This window comes from Meles meles, chromosome 21 (assembly GCF_922984935.1).
Source record: "Meles meles chromosome 21, mMelMel3.1 paternal haplotype, whole genome shotgun sequence".
Classification (NCBI taxonomy): domain Eukaryota; kingdom Metazoa; phylum Chordata; class Mammalia; order Carnivora; family Mustelidae; genus Meles; species Meles meles.
Window position 1 is genome coordinate 26,656,338 of NC_060086.1, and position 15,926 is coordinate 26,672,263.

Here is a 15,926-nt window from a genome sequence, read left to right on the forward strand (position 1 = left end):
AATTCGGTGGATAAAAATCGCTTTTAAGCCTCATAGTCCGCCTCAGGTATGCATTCTTTACCTGAGGAGGAAGCGGAGGAGCAGAGAGGTTAAATAATTGGCCCAAGGTCAAAAATAATTACAAGTGCCGGATTTCAAAAGCCGCGCGAGCTCATCTTGCTGCGGCAGGGGTAGAATTTGCGGTTTAGCCTTTTTTTTTTTTTTTTTTTTTTTTTTTTTTGGTGTGTTTCGGTGGGGGAGGGGCCGGGCGGCAGGGAAGGAAACTTGTGTCGCAGCAAAGAAGGAGGAGGAGGAGGGGCGGGACTCCAGTCGGATCGCAGCCGGCCGCGGCGACGGAGGCTGGGCCCGAGGCTCGGCGGGCCCCCCAGCCGCCGTGCAGGGCGCCTCAGAGGCGGTGACCCTCCCCTCAGGGAGGTCCGGCGGCCGATTGCGAGCCGCACCCGGGTGGTTGCCAAGGGCCTGCCCGGACTGCGGGGTTAGTTGCTAGGGCCTCCATCTTGAGGCCGGTGGCCGCGGCGCCCCCGGAAGGGGTTGCCGAACAGGGCATTCACTTCCGGTCTGGGGCCTGCGGCGGCGGCGGTGGCGGCGGCGGCGGCAGCGGGTCGGTGTAGAAAATGGCGCTGGTGCAGCGGCTCGGGCCTCTCCCCGCGGCGCTGCGGAGGGCTTGAGGCTCGCGAGCCTCACTCGCCGCGCCCCACTTGCTCGTGCACTTTACACACATGAGGTGAGTAGGGCGGGGGCCTCCCTCCAGGCGGGAGGAGCCTGGGGCGCTGCCGCAGGGCCCGCGACCGCGGGCGGCGACGGCGGCGGCAGCGGCGGCGGCGGGCGTCCCCGAGACTTCGGGCCCGGGCGGGGGGGGGGGTGCGGGGGCGCCGCTGCGGAGGCCGGGCGGGAGGCCCAGAGGGGCCGCGCTGCGCCGCTGGGGCCGGGCCGGGGGCTGCGGCTCGCCCGCGCCTCCTGCCCGCAGTCCGGGCTGCAGCCCCGCAGCTTTGTGAGCACCCCCGGGCTCCCCTCCCCTCCCCCATCCGCCCCGGCGCGAGCCTCTGCCGCAGCGGCTCCGTTTTCACGCGCATCTCTCTCTCTCTCTTTTTCCTTTTCTCTTGCAGAGAATTGGAAGCTAAAGCTACCAAAGACGTAGAAAGGAATCTTAGCAGGTAAGATGGGCGAGCTTCCGTCAGTCGTCCCATTAATCGTGTATTTCCACTCTGGTTCGTCCTTTCTGGGTTTAGAAGTTCCCCCGTGTCATTTTCTTTTCGCAGGCAGGGAATAGACATTCGGGAGATGAGGCCGGAGGGAATATTGTATGGAGGGATTGCGGGGAGATGCGTAATTACGCGTGTGTTCTTTTCTTTGGGGGAAGAAAAAAAAACAGCGAAAAGCAATTCTTGTAAACTTAGTTAAAGCATTCTCACCCTTTTAGAATTTAATTAGGGGACTTGTGCATTAATTACTATTGTAAATGGTTGCAGGCATTGTGTGACTCATGATTGAGGCGGCCCTTATGGCGGGCTGTCAAACTGTTTTGGCTTCCCCGTTATTACTTTGTAACTCAAATTGTTGCCTTTATAAGAAGATACTATGTTCGCATTCCCCCCCCCCCCCCAACACATTGTAGTCAGGCAGATTCTGTTGCACTGGAAACAGTTTTGCCCTTGAACTTTACCGAGCATAAACTGCGTGTTTTCTTTTGAAACTACATTTGTGTCTATGTTCGGTGTGTGCTCTTTTTATCAACTGGTAAAATAATTAAAAATCTGTTCCTATTAAATGCTTATCGTTTCTGCTGGGCCTGAGTGTTTTTGCACTGGTAACTTAAATCTCCACCACAAAGAGAGTTTTTTGATTTTTAAACGTTGCCTTTGTGGAAACGATTAGCTTTAGCGAGCTGTAACTGCTTAAAGCATCGGAGCATTGCAGTATATTTAACTCTTTTTCAAATTCATTTTCTTACTGTCTTGTCTTTATTGGCCATTTTCTTTTGAATCATATGGGAAACTCAGAGAAACTTCTGGATGAACCTTATCAGTGAGCAGCTTTCTTTTTCATTTGGACAGGATAAAATAAAATCTCTCCTATCTTAGGTCTTAAACGTAGTTTGTCCTTTACGATTGTATGTTTTATGTTTATGATGAGGTTAATAATGCTCAGTTCAAATCATGTGAATATTTTTCACCATATAAAATCATCCCAAATTGCTGGTCTTTTGAGTTTTATAGTTATTAATCTGGTAAGGTGATAGTTAAAAAAATCTTCTCAGTGGGTGAAGGGTGGGCATCATTGGCTTACCAAATAAGAGATTTTCTTATAATTATCATTTCTTATAATTATGGGGACTGGGTCAAGGAAATTAAGCCTGACATCACTGATTAAACAACTGTTCTTTAGACATTTAATAATTTTTGTTGTCAAAAGCTTTAAAAAATATGTTAAGATATGAGACCATTAAAGAAAACAGATTGAATTTTCAGCAGCAGAAGGGAGCTTGGAGTCTATTTCTCCTCCCATTTTTGCTTTGTCAGGTAACTATATCAGTATAATTTCTATGGAGGTTTTCTGGGGCTTAATTAAAAATTGCCTTTACCAGTTGTAATTTTCATGTGCTATTACAGTTGGCGAGAATGTAGTCTCTCTATGAGTTATGTATCAGAGTTTGAATCCCAGCCCTGCCACTTACAATATGACCTTGATTCTTGGCAAATCACTTAGCCTCTATATGTAATCTGTAAAACAAGAGATTTGGGCTAGTCAGTTCCTAAAGTGTGTGAGTCCCCCTGGGTTGTATGAAAAGGAGTTCAGTGTCAGCCCTGGCCACAGAGACCATGTACAATCTGGTAGGAAGACTGTCATATGTACATAAATAACTAATACAAAGTAGATGGTGTAGGGGTTAAGTTACCATCTCATTCCATATTTAAGGATAGCTCTACACTGCAGTTGGTAATCAGGCACAAGGAGAAGGAACAATTATCAGGGAGGTTACAAGGCAGTATATCAGGACTGTATGTAGGAGGGTAGCATTGCCTAAAGGTTAAAAGGTTCCAAGGAGGGAGAGGTGTGATTGGGTGGGCAAATGCTTGCCTTCAGATGGAGCTAGTCTCTAGGTCTGTGCTTCCTTCTTCCCAAATAAGGAGAGTGTGTATATCTTGAAGCATTTATGTGTTCCCCCAGGAAATCAAGGCATTATTCTGTATTCCTTTAGCAAACATTTCTTGAGCATCTTCTATGTTCCAAATGCAAGGCTAGGCACTTGGGAGGGGAAGAACAGAAGTAGTAAGTGTACTGAATGCTTACTATCTGCCTGGCACATTTTCTGAAGGCTTTGCATGGACTCATCTGATCCCTGGATCACTGTGTGAGGTAGGTACTATTATTCCTGTTTTACAGATGAAGACTTTGAGGCACAAAGAGGTTAAGTAACTTTCAGGAGGCCACATCACTGGTTTTGGAGGAGCTGTCAGGCTTCGGATCATATTGTATTGTCTCTTATTAGAGGCATGGTTCTTCATCTTGAAAAATTTGAAAATATCTTTGAGGAGGCAGAACCCACAGGTACATTTGATACTTCTAGATCAGAGTTTCTTAACTTGGGCTCTGTTGACATTTTGGACCAGATAATTTATTATTGTGAGGTCTGCCCTGTGCCTTGTGGGATGGTCAGCAGCATCTGCCCGTAGCACTCCCTCCCAGTTGTAACACTCAGAAATGTCTTTAGATATTGCTAAATGTTCTCTGAGAGGCAAAATTACCCCCAGTTGAGAACTGCCATTCTAGATCTTCATATTCCCTGAAGATAACCAAATGTATGAACTTTTAATGTTAAATATTTAAATGTTAATTTTTACATCTTTTAGTACCTTGGAAGTACAGGTCCTATTGTGTGGCCCCTAGAATGTTGGCGTTGTGTTGCCATTCTCCTTTCCCTCTGCTAAGTGGCAAATCCTCAAGACAGTGTGCCAGGTAGCCAGAACCAGTTAAGCAGAACTGGCAGAAGAGAAATTTAGTTTATACCTGGGGCAAACTATATTTTTAAATACACTGTTGGCCATTAAAATGTGTCACTTTATGTCATTATCATGGGCATTCAAAAAAGGGAACTGTAATGGGGTAGGAGTGGTCACCATTGGAACTGAACTTTATTTTTTAAATTTTTTTTAAAAAGATTTTATTTATCTGAGAGTGTACACAAGCATGGGCATGGGCAGAAGGAGAGGGAGAAGCAGACTCCCTGCTGAGCAGGAAGCCTGATGCGGGGCTCCATCTCAGGGCCTTGAGACCATGACCTGAACGGAAGGCAGACACTTACCCGACTGCGCCACGCAGACACCCCTAGAACTGAAGTTTAAAGGATGAACTCAGTTTGGAAAGGCAGAGAAAAGGGCTGAGTGAGAACAACAGAACTAGTGGTACAAAATCCCAGGGAGTACAGGGAGTTTTGAAATATCAGTGGGTAGTTTGGATTGGTGCGGAAGAGCAAGGCCAGATGCAGAGGTTCTTGAGTATTAGATTGAGAACTGTGGCATAGATCTTGTTGGTAGTATGGAGCTATTACATGCTCTTGGGTGGCGTGGTGTGGTATGATAGAATAAGGCAGGTGTTGATGAAGACCTGAATGACAGTGTTGGGAGAAAGGAGCTGAGAGTGGGAGATACTGAGAAAGTGGAATCTGGGATTTGGCAGCCAGCTAAGCTGGGATGAGTTGTGAGAGGGGTCTAAACACCATCGTGGGTGAATGAGAGATTGACCCAGCCTCTGAACAGAAGAGAGGTCAGAACAGAAATAGGAGTTTGGTGAGAGAATATGGTAAGTTACATTTTCTAGTTGTAAAAAAAATCTAAGGCAACTGATCTAATTTTAAAAAATATTTTGGAGGCCAAAGGCATAGAATCATTCAGTATTTAGAGCTGGACCGTGTGATTAGAGATACCAGCCAGGATTCTGATCTCTTCCATTTTACGAGTCAGAAAGCTATGGTTTAAGACAGATCCAGTAACTCAGTCAAGGTTATATTCTCTCAAGTGACGGAGCTGGGATTCCAACAGGTCTTTTGGCTCTTAACTACTGACGTCTTGCAAATGTGCAATATTTTATTTTATATTGCATAATAGAAAAATAACTTTGATTTCTCATTTCTTTCTGAAAATGTAAGAACACTTAATGTATTTTGTGCCCATTTATTACTATAATGTAGAGTATATTGTCTTACGAAAAAGTTAAACACTTCATGTTAGCTGATTTTTCCTCCCTAAACCAACTATTAAGCACCATCATTTAAGAAAAATTGTTAAAGATGCTGTAATGCCATATAATGTAGCATCTAACCTGGGACATTGTTATCTGAGGCACTTTTTCCTGGGACAGGTGCTAAATAAGAAAAGATTAGGGACAGCAGGAATAAACCAGAGCATTAGGTCTCTCTAGATAAGGTGGATCCTACTCTTGCAATTCATCAACCTTTATCTGAGAAAAAAAAAAATTACTTCCAATTTTGTTAAGGTTTTCTGTTGCTTTCCTGTGATACGGTTTGTAGGCCAACAAATTCATATTGGTAGGTTTCTTCCTCTCAATTTGGCAGCTATGTGGTAGTCAATTGATAGAATAAATGAATCATAAACTGTAAGCTTAATTTAAAAATGCGTAACAACCCTCTGGAAAATTTAAATATGAACATCATTAAAAAGTCTGAGTACCACTCTGTAACCTCTTGTGTTTTTGGCTTCTGAAGTAAGGCTGCAAGTATAAATTAAAGTCCCTTACAGTTCTGTTTTCTGGCAACCTCAGATGTATTGCCCATGATTGGAGAGACAAAAATAGAATGTGCTGTATGTTTTCTGCTCAGAATGACTTATGACAGTCTCACTCAAAGTCAAAATGTCCTCCCATTTAAAATTTTTAAAAAATCATTCTAACCTTCAGCAAAATAGCAAGAATAATGTGAACATCTGTATCTCTCCCTCTTATTAATATTTTGCATATAGTTTTATCATGGCCAATTCATCCTTAAGTAAGACAACACACATCTCCTGAGAAAAGGGCATTCTGTATAACAATCTCATTATCACTCACAGGTAAGTTTAACTTTGTCACAATGCCCTTCTTTTTTTTTTTTTTTTTTAAGATTTTATTTATTTATTTGACAGAGAGAGATCACAAGTAGGCAGAGAGGCAGGCAGAGAGAGAGGAGGAAGCAGGTTCCCTGTGGAGCAGAGAGCCCGATGCGGGGCTCGATCCCAGGACCCTGAGATCATGACCTGAGCCGAAGGCAGCGGCTTAATCCACTGAGCCACCCAGGCGCCCCTGTCACAATGCCCTTCTGTCCTTATTCAGATTTTCCCAACCATCCTAGTAACTTTTAAAAAATATGTTGGGTTTTTGGCCCTTCATTCCGTAACCCAGAGTTGCTTTTAGTTGTCTGTAATTTCCCTACATCAGGGGCAGCTTCTTACCCTTTTCTTTCCCCTTCATGACTCTGACATTTTGGAGTAGTCCAGACTAGTTTTTGCAGGCTTCAGTTTGGATTTTTCTGATGGTTTCTGTAGGATTAGATACAGTGAAACCTTTTTTTTTTTTTTTTAAGATTTTTCTTTTTCTTTTTCTTTTTTTAATTTGACAGAGAGAGAGATCACAAGTAGGCAGAGAAGCAGGCGAGAGAGAGAGTGGGGGAAGCAGGCTCCCCGCTGAGCAGAGAGCCTGATGCCATGCTCCATCCCAGGACTCTGGGATCATGACCTGAGCCGAAGGCAGTGGCTTAACCCACTGAGCCACCCAGGTGCCCACAGTGAAACCTTTTTGGCAGGAATAATGTATAGGTTATGTGCTCTCAGCACATCGCATCAGGCTCCTTCCCCCACCATTTTTAAGCAAATTAGCTGAAAGTGGACCCAGTACTTTTACCTTCCTGCTCACTCTTTGTTTCTTTCATTTTCAGACATGCCAACAATTATGTCAAACTGAGATATAATTTTAAATAGTTGAGGTTACAGTAATGTAAAACACAGGTCTTCATGTTTAAACTGATCGCTTGTGACAGTTGCACTTTTTTGAAGGGTCATTCTGGAGATAGCTCCCTAATTGTTAGACATGAAGCTGCTTGTTTTCAGCTTTCACCACTGATAAACTGATAACCTGGGTCAGAAAATAAAACAGGGCTTGCGATCTGCATCCTAAAAAAGGATGTCCCACTGAACAGAGATTGTCATCCTGGATTCTATACAGGCATACAGATGGTATGAAGTACTTTGAAAAATTGAATATGTGCTTTAAAAAAAAAAAGATGGTTCTTAGCATTTATCTGGTTTCAGAGGGTCATGGCTCCCCAAAGAGTAAGAAACAACATGTTACAGGGAGGATATCAGAGGAGCTGAATAGTGGCAATGAAAAGATTTTAAGATTCAAAGAGAGAAAGTAATGATCGACAAAGGCGTAGTTTCTCTCTTAAAAAAATTAAAAAAAAAAAACAAGACCCATGGAAATAAATATAGCTTAAATTTCCTATGAAGGTGGTCTTATTTTTAAAACGATTTGCATACTCTGGGTGTGTGAGTTGGCTATGAAGCAGAAATCCTAGCCTTTCTACTCTTGTAACTAGGGAAGAGCATTTTGAATCTGCAGCAGTCTGTTATATGTGGATGACTCAGCTGACTTCCTGCTTCAGATGGAATGTTCACAACCGATTGAAACTCGGTTAAGGAATTTTATACTTTGAACCTTAAAAGATAATTTCTGCAAACAGCAATTGATTGGATTTGGTATAATAACCAACAAGATTAAACCAAGTCACTTGTTTTGCTGTTCTTACTAAGGGATTTGAGTCAGCTAGCATTTACTGAGCAGCTTGCTGCAGTGATAATTGAATATTTTTATAATTTTGACATCTGTGTTTTGTTGACTTTGGTCTTTTCTTATTCTTTTGAGGTAGCCCTCTAAAACACAAGGAAATAGTACTATGTGGTGCTCAAATATGCAGTGCTTTTAAATGTGTTTTTAAGCATTACTTCACTGTTTGATAATTGACCATGCAAAGGATGTCAGAGAGATAGGTTTTGCGTAGTGTTCTACTTGTGAAGCTCCAGGTGTTGTGAGACATATGTGTACCTGAGACTCTTACCATGTAAAGATAGGAAGGGGCATCAAGTGCATCTTCTACACTGCCGCAATTTTTTATTTTTATTTTTTTTAATTTATTTGTGAGGCGCCTGGGTGGCTCAGTCTTTAAGCATCTGCCTTCTGCTCGGGTCATGATCCTGGGATCCTGGGATCAAGCCCCACATCAGGTCCCTGCTCAGTGGGAAGCCTGCTCCTCCCTCTCCCACTCCCCCTGCTTGTGTTCCCTCTCTCAGTGTCTCTTTGTCAAATAAATAAATACAGTCTTTTTTTTTTTTTTAAGATTTTATTTATTTATTTGACAAACAGAGATCACAAGTAGGCAGAGAGGCAGGCTGAGAGAGAGAGAGAGAGAGAGAGGAGGAAGCAGGCTCCCCACTGAGCAGAGAGCCCGATGCGGGGCTCGATCCCAGGACCCTGGGATCATGACCTGAGCCGAAGGCAGAAGCTTTAACCCACTGAGCCACCCAGGCGCCCCTAAATACAATCTTTTTTAAAAAAGATTTAAAATCTTAAAAAAAGAAAAGATTGTATTTATTTATTTGAGAGAGAGGGAGAGAGTAAGAGAGCATGAGCAGTGGGGAGGGGTAGAGGCAGAGGGAGAAGCAGACTCTTTACTGAGCAGGGAGCCCAGTGCAGGGCTCCAGGACCAGTCCCAGGACCCCAGGATCATGATCTCAGCTAAAGGCAGACGCTTAACCAACTGAGCCACCCAGATGACCCTTCCCTAAACTTTTTTTTTTTTTTTTAAGATTTTATTTATTTGACAGAGATCATAAGTAGGGAGAGAGGCAGGCAGAGAGAGAGAGAGGAGGAAGCAGGCTCCCTGCCAAGCAGAGAGCCCGACGCGGGGCTCGATCCTAGGACCCTGGGATCATGACCTGAGCGAAAGGCAGAGGCTTTAACCCACTGAGCCACCCAGGCGCCCCTTCCCTCAACTTTTTAATAGCAGCTTTATTGAGATGAAATCCACATAAACCGTAAATCCAACCTTTTAAAGTATATGATTCAGTGCTTTTTCGTATATTGAGTTGTGCAATCATCACCCCTACCCAGAACCCCTGGCAGCCACTAATCTACAATGGATTGGCCCATTCTGGACATTTCATATAAGTGGGATCATATAATACATGGTCTTTATGTCTTGTCTGTTTTACTTCGCATGTTTTCAGGGCTCATTCACGTTGTAGCATGTATCAGTACTTGTTTCTTTCTACGTATGAAAAATATTCCATTTTATATCTATACCACAGTTCTTTTTCCAAGATTTTATTTATTTATTTGACAGAGACCACAAGTAGGCCGAGAGGCAGGCAGAGAGAGAGGAGGGGAAGCAGGCTCCCTGCTGAGCAGATAGCCCAATGTGGGGCTCAATCCCAGGACCTTGGGATCATGACCTGAGCCGAAGGCAGAGGCTTTAATCCACTGAGCCACCGAGATGCCCCTATACCACGTTTTTAAAAAAAAAAAGATTTTATTTGTTAGAGTGAGAGAGCACAAGCGGGGGGGGGGGGGTGCAGAGCAAGAGAATACAAGCAGGATGAGCAGCAGAGAGAGAGGGAAAAGCACACTCCCCGCTGATCCGGGAGCCCGATGTGGGACTCAATCCCAGGACACTGGGACCATGACCTGGGCTGAAGGTAGATGCTTAACCAACTAAGCCACCCAGGCACCCCATACCACATTTTAAAAAAAAATTTTTTTCTTTGTTTATTTTAAGTAATCTCTGTGCTCGATGTGTAGCTTGAACTCACAACCCCAAGATCAAGAGTCCCATGCTTCTCTGATGGAGCCAGCCAGGCACTCTGATATACCACATTTTCTTTACCCATTCATCAGTTGATGAGCACTATTAGGGTTTTCACTTTAGGGCTGTCATGAAAAATAATGATATGAACCTTCCTGGATGAGTGACCATAAGCTTTCAATTCACCTGGACACGTACCTAGAAGCAGAATTGCTGGGGCATATGGTAATTCTGTGTTTAACTTTGTGAGGAACTGCCAGACTGTTTTCAAAGTATCTGAGCCATTCTACTGTGATGTATGAGGGCTCCGGTTTCTCCTCACCAACACTTGTTACTGTTTGTTTTTATTATCTTCGCATGAAGTGGTATGTCATTGTGGTTTTGATTTGCATTTCCCTAATAACTAATGATGTGAACCTCTTTTTGCATGCTTATTGGCCATTTATATATCTGATTTGGGGAAATGTCTATTCAGATCCTGTGTCCATTTTAAAAGTTGGTCATTTTTCTATTGTTGAGTTAGAAGAATTTTTTTTTTTTTTAAGATTTTATTTTTAAGTAATTTCAAGGGGCTCCTGGGTGGCTCAGTTAGTTAAGCGTCTCCATTCAGTTCAAGTCATGATTCAGGGTCCTGGGATTGAGCCTCATGTTGAGCTCACTGCTCAGCAAGGAGCCTGTTTCGCCTTCTCCCAGTGACCCCCTCCCATCCCTGACCCCATCAAATGAATTTAAAAAAAAATCTTTAATCTCTACACCCAACATGGGACTTAAATTTACAACCCTGAGATCAAACGAGATCAGAAGTCTTATGCCCTATAAACTAGCTAGCCAGTGCCGTATAAGGGTTCTTTATATATTCTAGATACAAGTCCTTTATTAGATACATGATTTACAAATATTTTCTCCCACTCTATGGGTTGCCTTTTTTCTTGTTGTCCCTTGAAGCACAAAAGTTTAAAATTTTGTTATGTCCAGTTTACCATCTTAACCAATTCTGAGTGTACATTTCAGTGACATTAACTACATTTTCATAGTGTTGTGCAAATGTCACCACCATTGGTCTCCACAACTCTTCTCATCTTACCAAATTGAAACTCTGTACCTGTTAAACAATAACTCCCCATTCTTCCATCCTCTCAACTCCTGGCAACCAGTATACTGCTTTCTGTCTCTGTGGATTAAACTGTTCTAGGTGCCTTATATGAGTGGAACTGTGCAATTTTTGGCCTTTTGTGACTAACTTACTTCCCTTAGCATAATGTCCGCAAGGTTCATCCATGTTGTAGCACATCAGACAATTGATTTTTTTTTTTAAGAGAGTGTATCTGCGCTCTTACACACGCTGAGGGGGGGGGGGATAGGGGATGGCAGAGGGAGAGAGGATCCTAAGCAGACTTCCACACCCAGAGTGGAACCCAATGTGGGGCTTGATCTCATGACCATGAGATCGTGACCTGGGCTGAAATCAAGAGTTGGATGCTTAACTGACTAAGCCACCCAGGTGCCCCAATCAGTTGATATTGTATGTTGATCCTGTATCCTGCAGCTGTGCCAAACTTGTTTATTATTTCTCATAGTCAGTGTGTGTATGTGTATTCTTTAGTACTCTCCCTCTATAACATTGTATCATCAGCAAATAGAGATGGTTTTACAACTTCCTTTCTAATCTCAATGCCTTTTATGTATTTTTCTTGCTCAGTTTTTCTGAATGGAACCTACTGTACAGTGTTGACTAGAAATGGCAAGAGCAGACATTCTTGTCTCAATTCTCATCTTGGAGGAAAAGCTTTCAGTTTTAACTGTTATGTGTGTTGTGATCTGTGGGCTTTTGTCGATGGCCTTTATCAGGTTAAGGAAGTTTCCTTCTATTTCTAGTTTGAGTGTTTTTGTCTTGTCATGAAAGGGTGGATTTTGTCAAATGCATTTTCTATATCTAGTGAGATTGGGTAGTTTCAGTCCTTTGTTCTGTTAATATGTTGTAGTGCATTGATTTTCATATGTTAAACCAACCTTGAATTCCTGGGGTAAATCTCAGTTGAGCATGGTCATTAGTCCTGTTTATATGTTGCTGGTTCAATTTATTAGTCTTCTGTTGGAGATTTTGGTGTCTGTATTCTAAGAGTTTGGTCTGGAGTTTTGATATCTTTGTCTTTTTTTGGTACCTGGTACTTGGTTTGGTCTGATTTGGAATCTGGGGTCTTGAATTGTTCTGGCATCTACCTTATTCTTCATTGTGCTATAATAATTGTTCTTATGTATTGAGTTCTGTTTTCATTTTTGCTTTTTAATTTTAATTTTTTCCAGCTTTATATGGATGTAATTGACAACTCACCCCCCCCCCCCCCCCGCAGTGGTTAGTGCATTGCCCTTGTGTGCTGTTTTTTGTTTGTTTTGTTTTTTTGTTTTAAAGATCCTGGAATCTGTGTGTAGGTTGAAGGTGTAGAGTGTGCTAATACGGTATGTTTATGTATTGCAGTATGATTACCACTATAGTGTTAGCTAACACCTCTATCATGTCACATAATTAGCATTCCTTTTTGGTGAGAACATTGGAGATCTAGTCTTTTAGCAACTTTGAAGTATATAATAGTTTTGTTGACTGTAATCACTATTCTGTTCATTAGATTTCTAGAATTTACTCCTATTCTAGTTGCAAGTTTGTATACTGTGATAGGATCTCCCCAGTTCTCCCACTCCATACCCTTGGTAACCACTGTTCTACTTTGTTTCTATAAGTTCATCTTTTTTTAGATTACATGTATAAGTGATAACGCAGTATTTGTCTTTCTCTGTCTGACTGACTACACTTAGCACAGTGCCCTAAAGGCCCATCCAGGTTGTCGGAAATGGCAGAATTTCCTTCTTTCCTGTGGCTGAATAATACTCCATCGTGTGTAGAGACATACAACATAGACACATGTGTGCCACATCTACGTCATTCACTGGTGGACACTTGGGCTGTTTCCATATCTTGGCTATTGTGAATCATGCTGCAGTCAACATGGAAGTGCAGATAACCTTTTTGATACCTTGGTTTTATTTCCTTTGGTTGTATACCCAGAAGTGGGATTATTGGCTCACTGGTAGTTGTATCTTTAATTTTTTTGAGGAACCTCCAAACTGTATTCTGTAATGGGTTCACCAGTGTACATTCCCAGCAGTGCACACTGGGTTCCCTTTCTTCTGTGTCCGCACCAGCACTTGTTATCTTTTGTCTTCTTGATGACAGCCACTCAAAGAGCTGCATCATTCTGTTTTCTACTGTAGGTTCTCCCTTCAGTTGGAAACTTTGTGTCCTAACCTTAGCTTTAGAACAGTGTTTTGTACCTAAGTCTTGTAGCTAACAATGAGTGTATACATTATATACATCTGTTAAGCACTTTCTCTGCATTACTTAATTTAATTTTCACAACAGCCCTTGGGAGGAGGTACAGTTTGAGACTTCTTATAAATGAGGAGATGGAGGCTTAAGAGAATTAAGGTGCTTACACAAAGAGGTATTGGAGACTGAAGTAGAATGGCCCTTAACCAGAATGTGGGTAAAAGTAAGAGTGAAAAGAATGCCTCTTTGGTGGTTGGTGATAGAGTTAGAGTGTTAGTAAAAGCAAAGAAGCAGGAATTTAATTGCAGTGCCCAATGCTGGGGTGTACAATACAAGTAGAACTGGTTTTTGCCCTCAGAGCAGCAATTAGTCCTATTTGGAAGAGTGAGATTTACATCTGAAATAATTAGAAAATGAACATTGTTTAATGAGAGGTGAAGGGTGAAGTTTGTGGGAGTTGGAAAGAATCATGAAGGAGCTAGTAATTAACTTAAGCCTCAAAAGAGGAATAGAGTTTAGGAGGGTAGTTTAGCAAACCAGGTTTTGGGTCAGCCTTACCATTACCTTGTACCTACCATACAAGTCATTTAGGCCTTCTGATCCTTGGTTTCTAAGTGTCAAATAGCAGTAACATCAGTTCTGTGTGTCAGCCTTCAGCTTCCAGTGGATAATCTCTCAGAGCACCTGCAAACTACAGAGTGCTTCTGTCATTGTGGTAGGGTGTCTGTTCTGTTTCTAATCTCACCCAACTGTCCTCAGCCTAAATATTTTATTTTATTTTATTTTAAGATTTTCTTTATTTGACAGAGAGGGACAGTGAGAGGGGACACAAGCAGGGGCAGAGGGAGAGGGAGAAGCAGGCTTCTTGCTGAGCAGGGAGCCCGACCCTGGGAACATGACCTGAGCTGAAGGCAGACACTTTACAATTGAGCCATCCGTTGCCCCTTTAAGCTTTTTATTTTAAAATAATTAAGATTTAGAGAAATTTCACAAGAATAGAGAAAGAATTCCTGAATAGCCTTCACCTGTATTACTCAAATGCTAACATTCAGACACATGTGCTTTATCATTCTCTCATGTTATATACAAGAAAAAAACAATAATTTTTTTTCTGGATCCTTTTAGAATGACCTGAAAGCATGATGTTCCTTTAGCCCTAAAAACTTTTATTTCCTAAAATCAAAGACTTTTTTTTTTTTTTTTAGTAGGCTGCCAACACAGGGCTTGAACTCACAACCCTGAGATGAAGACCTGGGCTGAAGTCAGATGCTTAACCGTCTGAGCCACCCACCCAGGCACCCCAAAGACATTTCTTTAGTAACTACAGTACCGTTATCAAAATTGGGAAAGTAATATTGGTATAGTCTTAATAGTGAAGCCGTAGATCTTACTCAAATTTTGCCAGTTGTTTCAATAATGCCTTTTAGAGTAAATCAGAAAATTTTTTCTTGTTAGAGATTCAGTTCAGGAATACAGGTTGCTTGTGGTTTTCACGTTCGTTTAGTCACCTGCATTCTGGAAGTTTCTCTGTTTTTGAAGATCTTGGTATTTTTTACAGAGTCCAGGCTAGTCATTCCATAGGATGTCTCGCAGTTCATATTTGTGTGATATTTCCTCTCTTTTTTTTAAACAAAATGATTTTTAATATTGTCACTTTGTAAGAACCAATCCCAAATCCAGTGATCCTTCTAAAACTTCCTCTCTAATACTCACATGGGCCAGACACCCAGCCCTGGATATTTGCTACAAGTCAGGGCCCAAAGGGACGATGCTGGCCGATCTCACGCTGACTTCAAAGGGCCACTGACACTTTCCATAGGTTGCTCTTTGGGGCTTTAGTCCTTGCTCACAGAGTATGCCTTTATGAACCTCCTGCCAGATGGGGCAAGAAGGAACCAAAGCAAGGAGACAAGGATGGGGTACTGTGAATGTCTGGGGGGCTTTGGGGTACAGTGTGCCTCTTGTGGGGCCGTCAGGAAACCCACACACAGATTCCAACCTGAGGCCTGCTCCCTGGACTGGGCAGCTGCTCTGTCTCAGAGTGAGCTGGGAACAGAACACGCCCCCCAGGGCAGATAGTCCTTTCTTACTGAGATGGCAAGTCAGCAGCACACATTAGGACCAGCACCTTTGTTCTTGGCTTTCTAGTGCATCCATGACCGAAACACCATTACGGACATGGCGGCTTAAAGCCACAGAAACGTACCCTCCCCCAGCTCAGGAGGCCAGAAGCTATTATGATGTTTCCTCTTGACTGGGTTCAGGTTATGCATTTTTGGCAGGAGTAGCACAGAACACATGTGTGTTAGCTAGTGTGTCCTATCAGGAGGTACATGGTGTTCATTTGTCGCATTACCGATGATGGTAACTGCAGTTACTTGGTTAAGGCGGTAATATGTCAGATTTGTAACCATAAAATTCAGATTTTTGCTTTTGTAATTAATAATTAGTGTTGGGGGGAACTTAGAGACTGTGTAAAATACTTTGTTCTTCTTCAGGATTCTTGCCTGAATCAATGGATCACCAAATAGTGACTTTTCAGGGCCGTCATTCTTTCTACATTAGTTGATGTTCTGCCTCAAGATCTTTCCCTTTACCCTGTTTGTTCATCCATCCATCCATTTGTTAATATCAGGAAGGACTCATAGATTCTTACATTATTCTGTTCAATGGATTGTAATCGTTTATTTGCCTTATTTTGTTGCTTAGATTATAGGGCCAGTGGAAGCCTCCTTTACACTCAACCTCTTACTTTTT

The 15,926-nt window shown here is 42.4% G+C and overlaps 1 protein-coding gene across 5 annotated transcripts in view; it reads left to right on the forward strand.

Moving 5' to 3' along the window:
* Positions 1–370: 370 nt before the first annotated feature.
* Positions 371–15,926, forward strand: part of TNRC6A (trinucleotide repeat containing adaptor 6A) — a 105,867-nt gene continuing 90,311 nt past the window's right edge. For 2 of the 5 annotated variants that reach the window (XM_045994018.1, XM_045994020.1), the window contains exons 1-2: positions 374–724; positions 1,107–1,154. In XM_045994018.1, coding sequence (XP_045849974.1) covers positions 720–724; positions 1,107–1,154 — 53 coding nt within the window. In that variant the 5' untranslated portion in view covers positions 374–719. Of the gene's footprint in view, positions 725–1,106; positions 1,155–15,926 lie in introns of all 5 variants that reach the window. The other 3 variants (XM_045994016.1, XM_045994015.1, XM_045994019.1) reach the window with 3 other exon arrangements.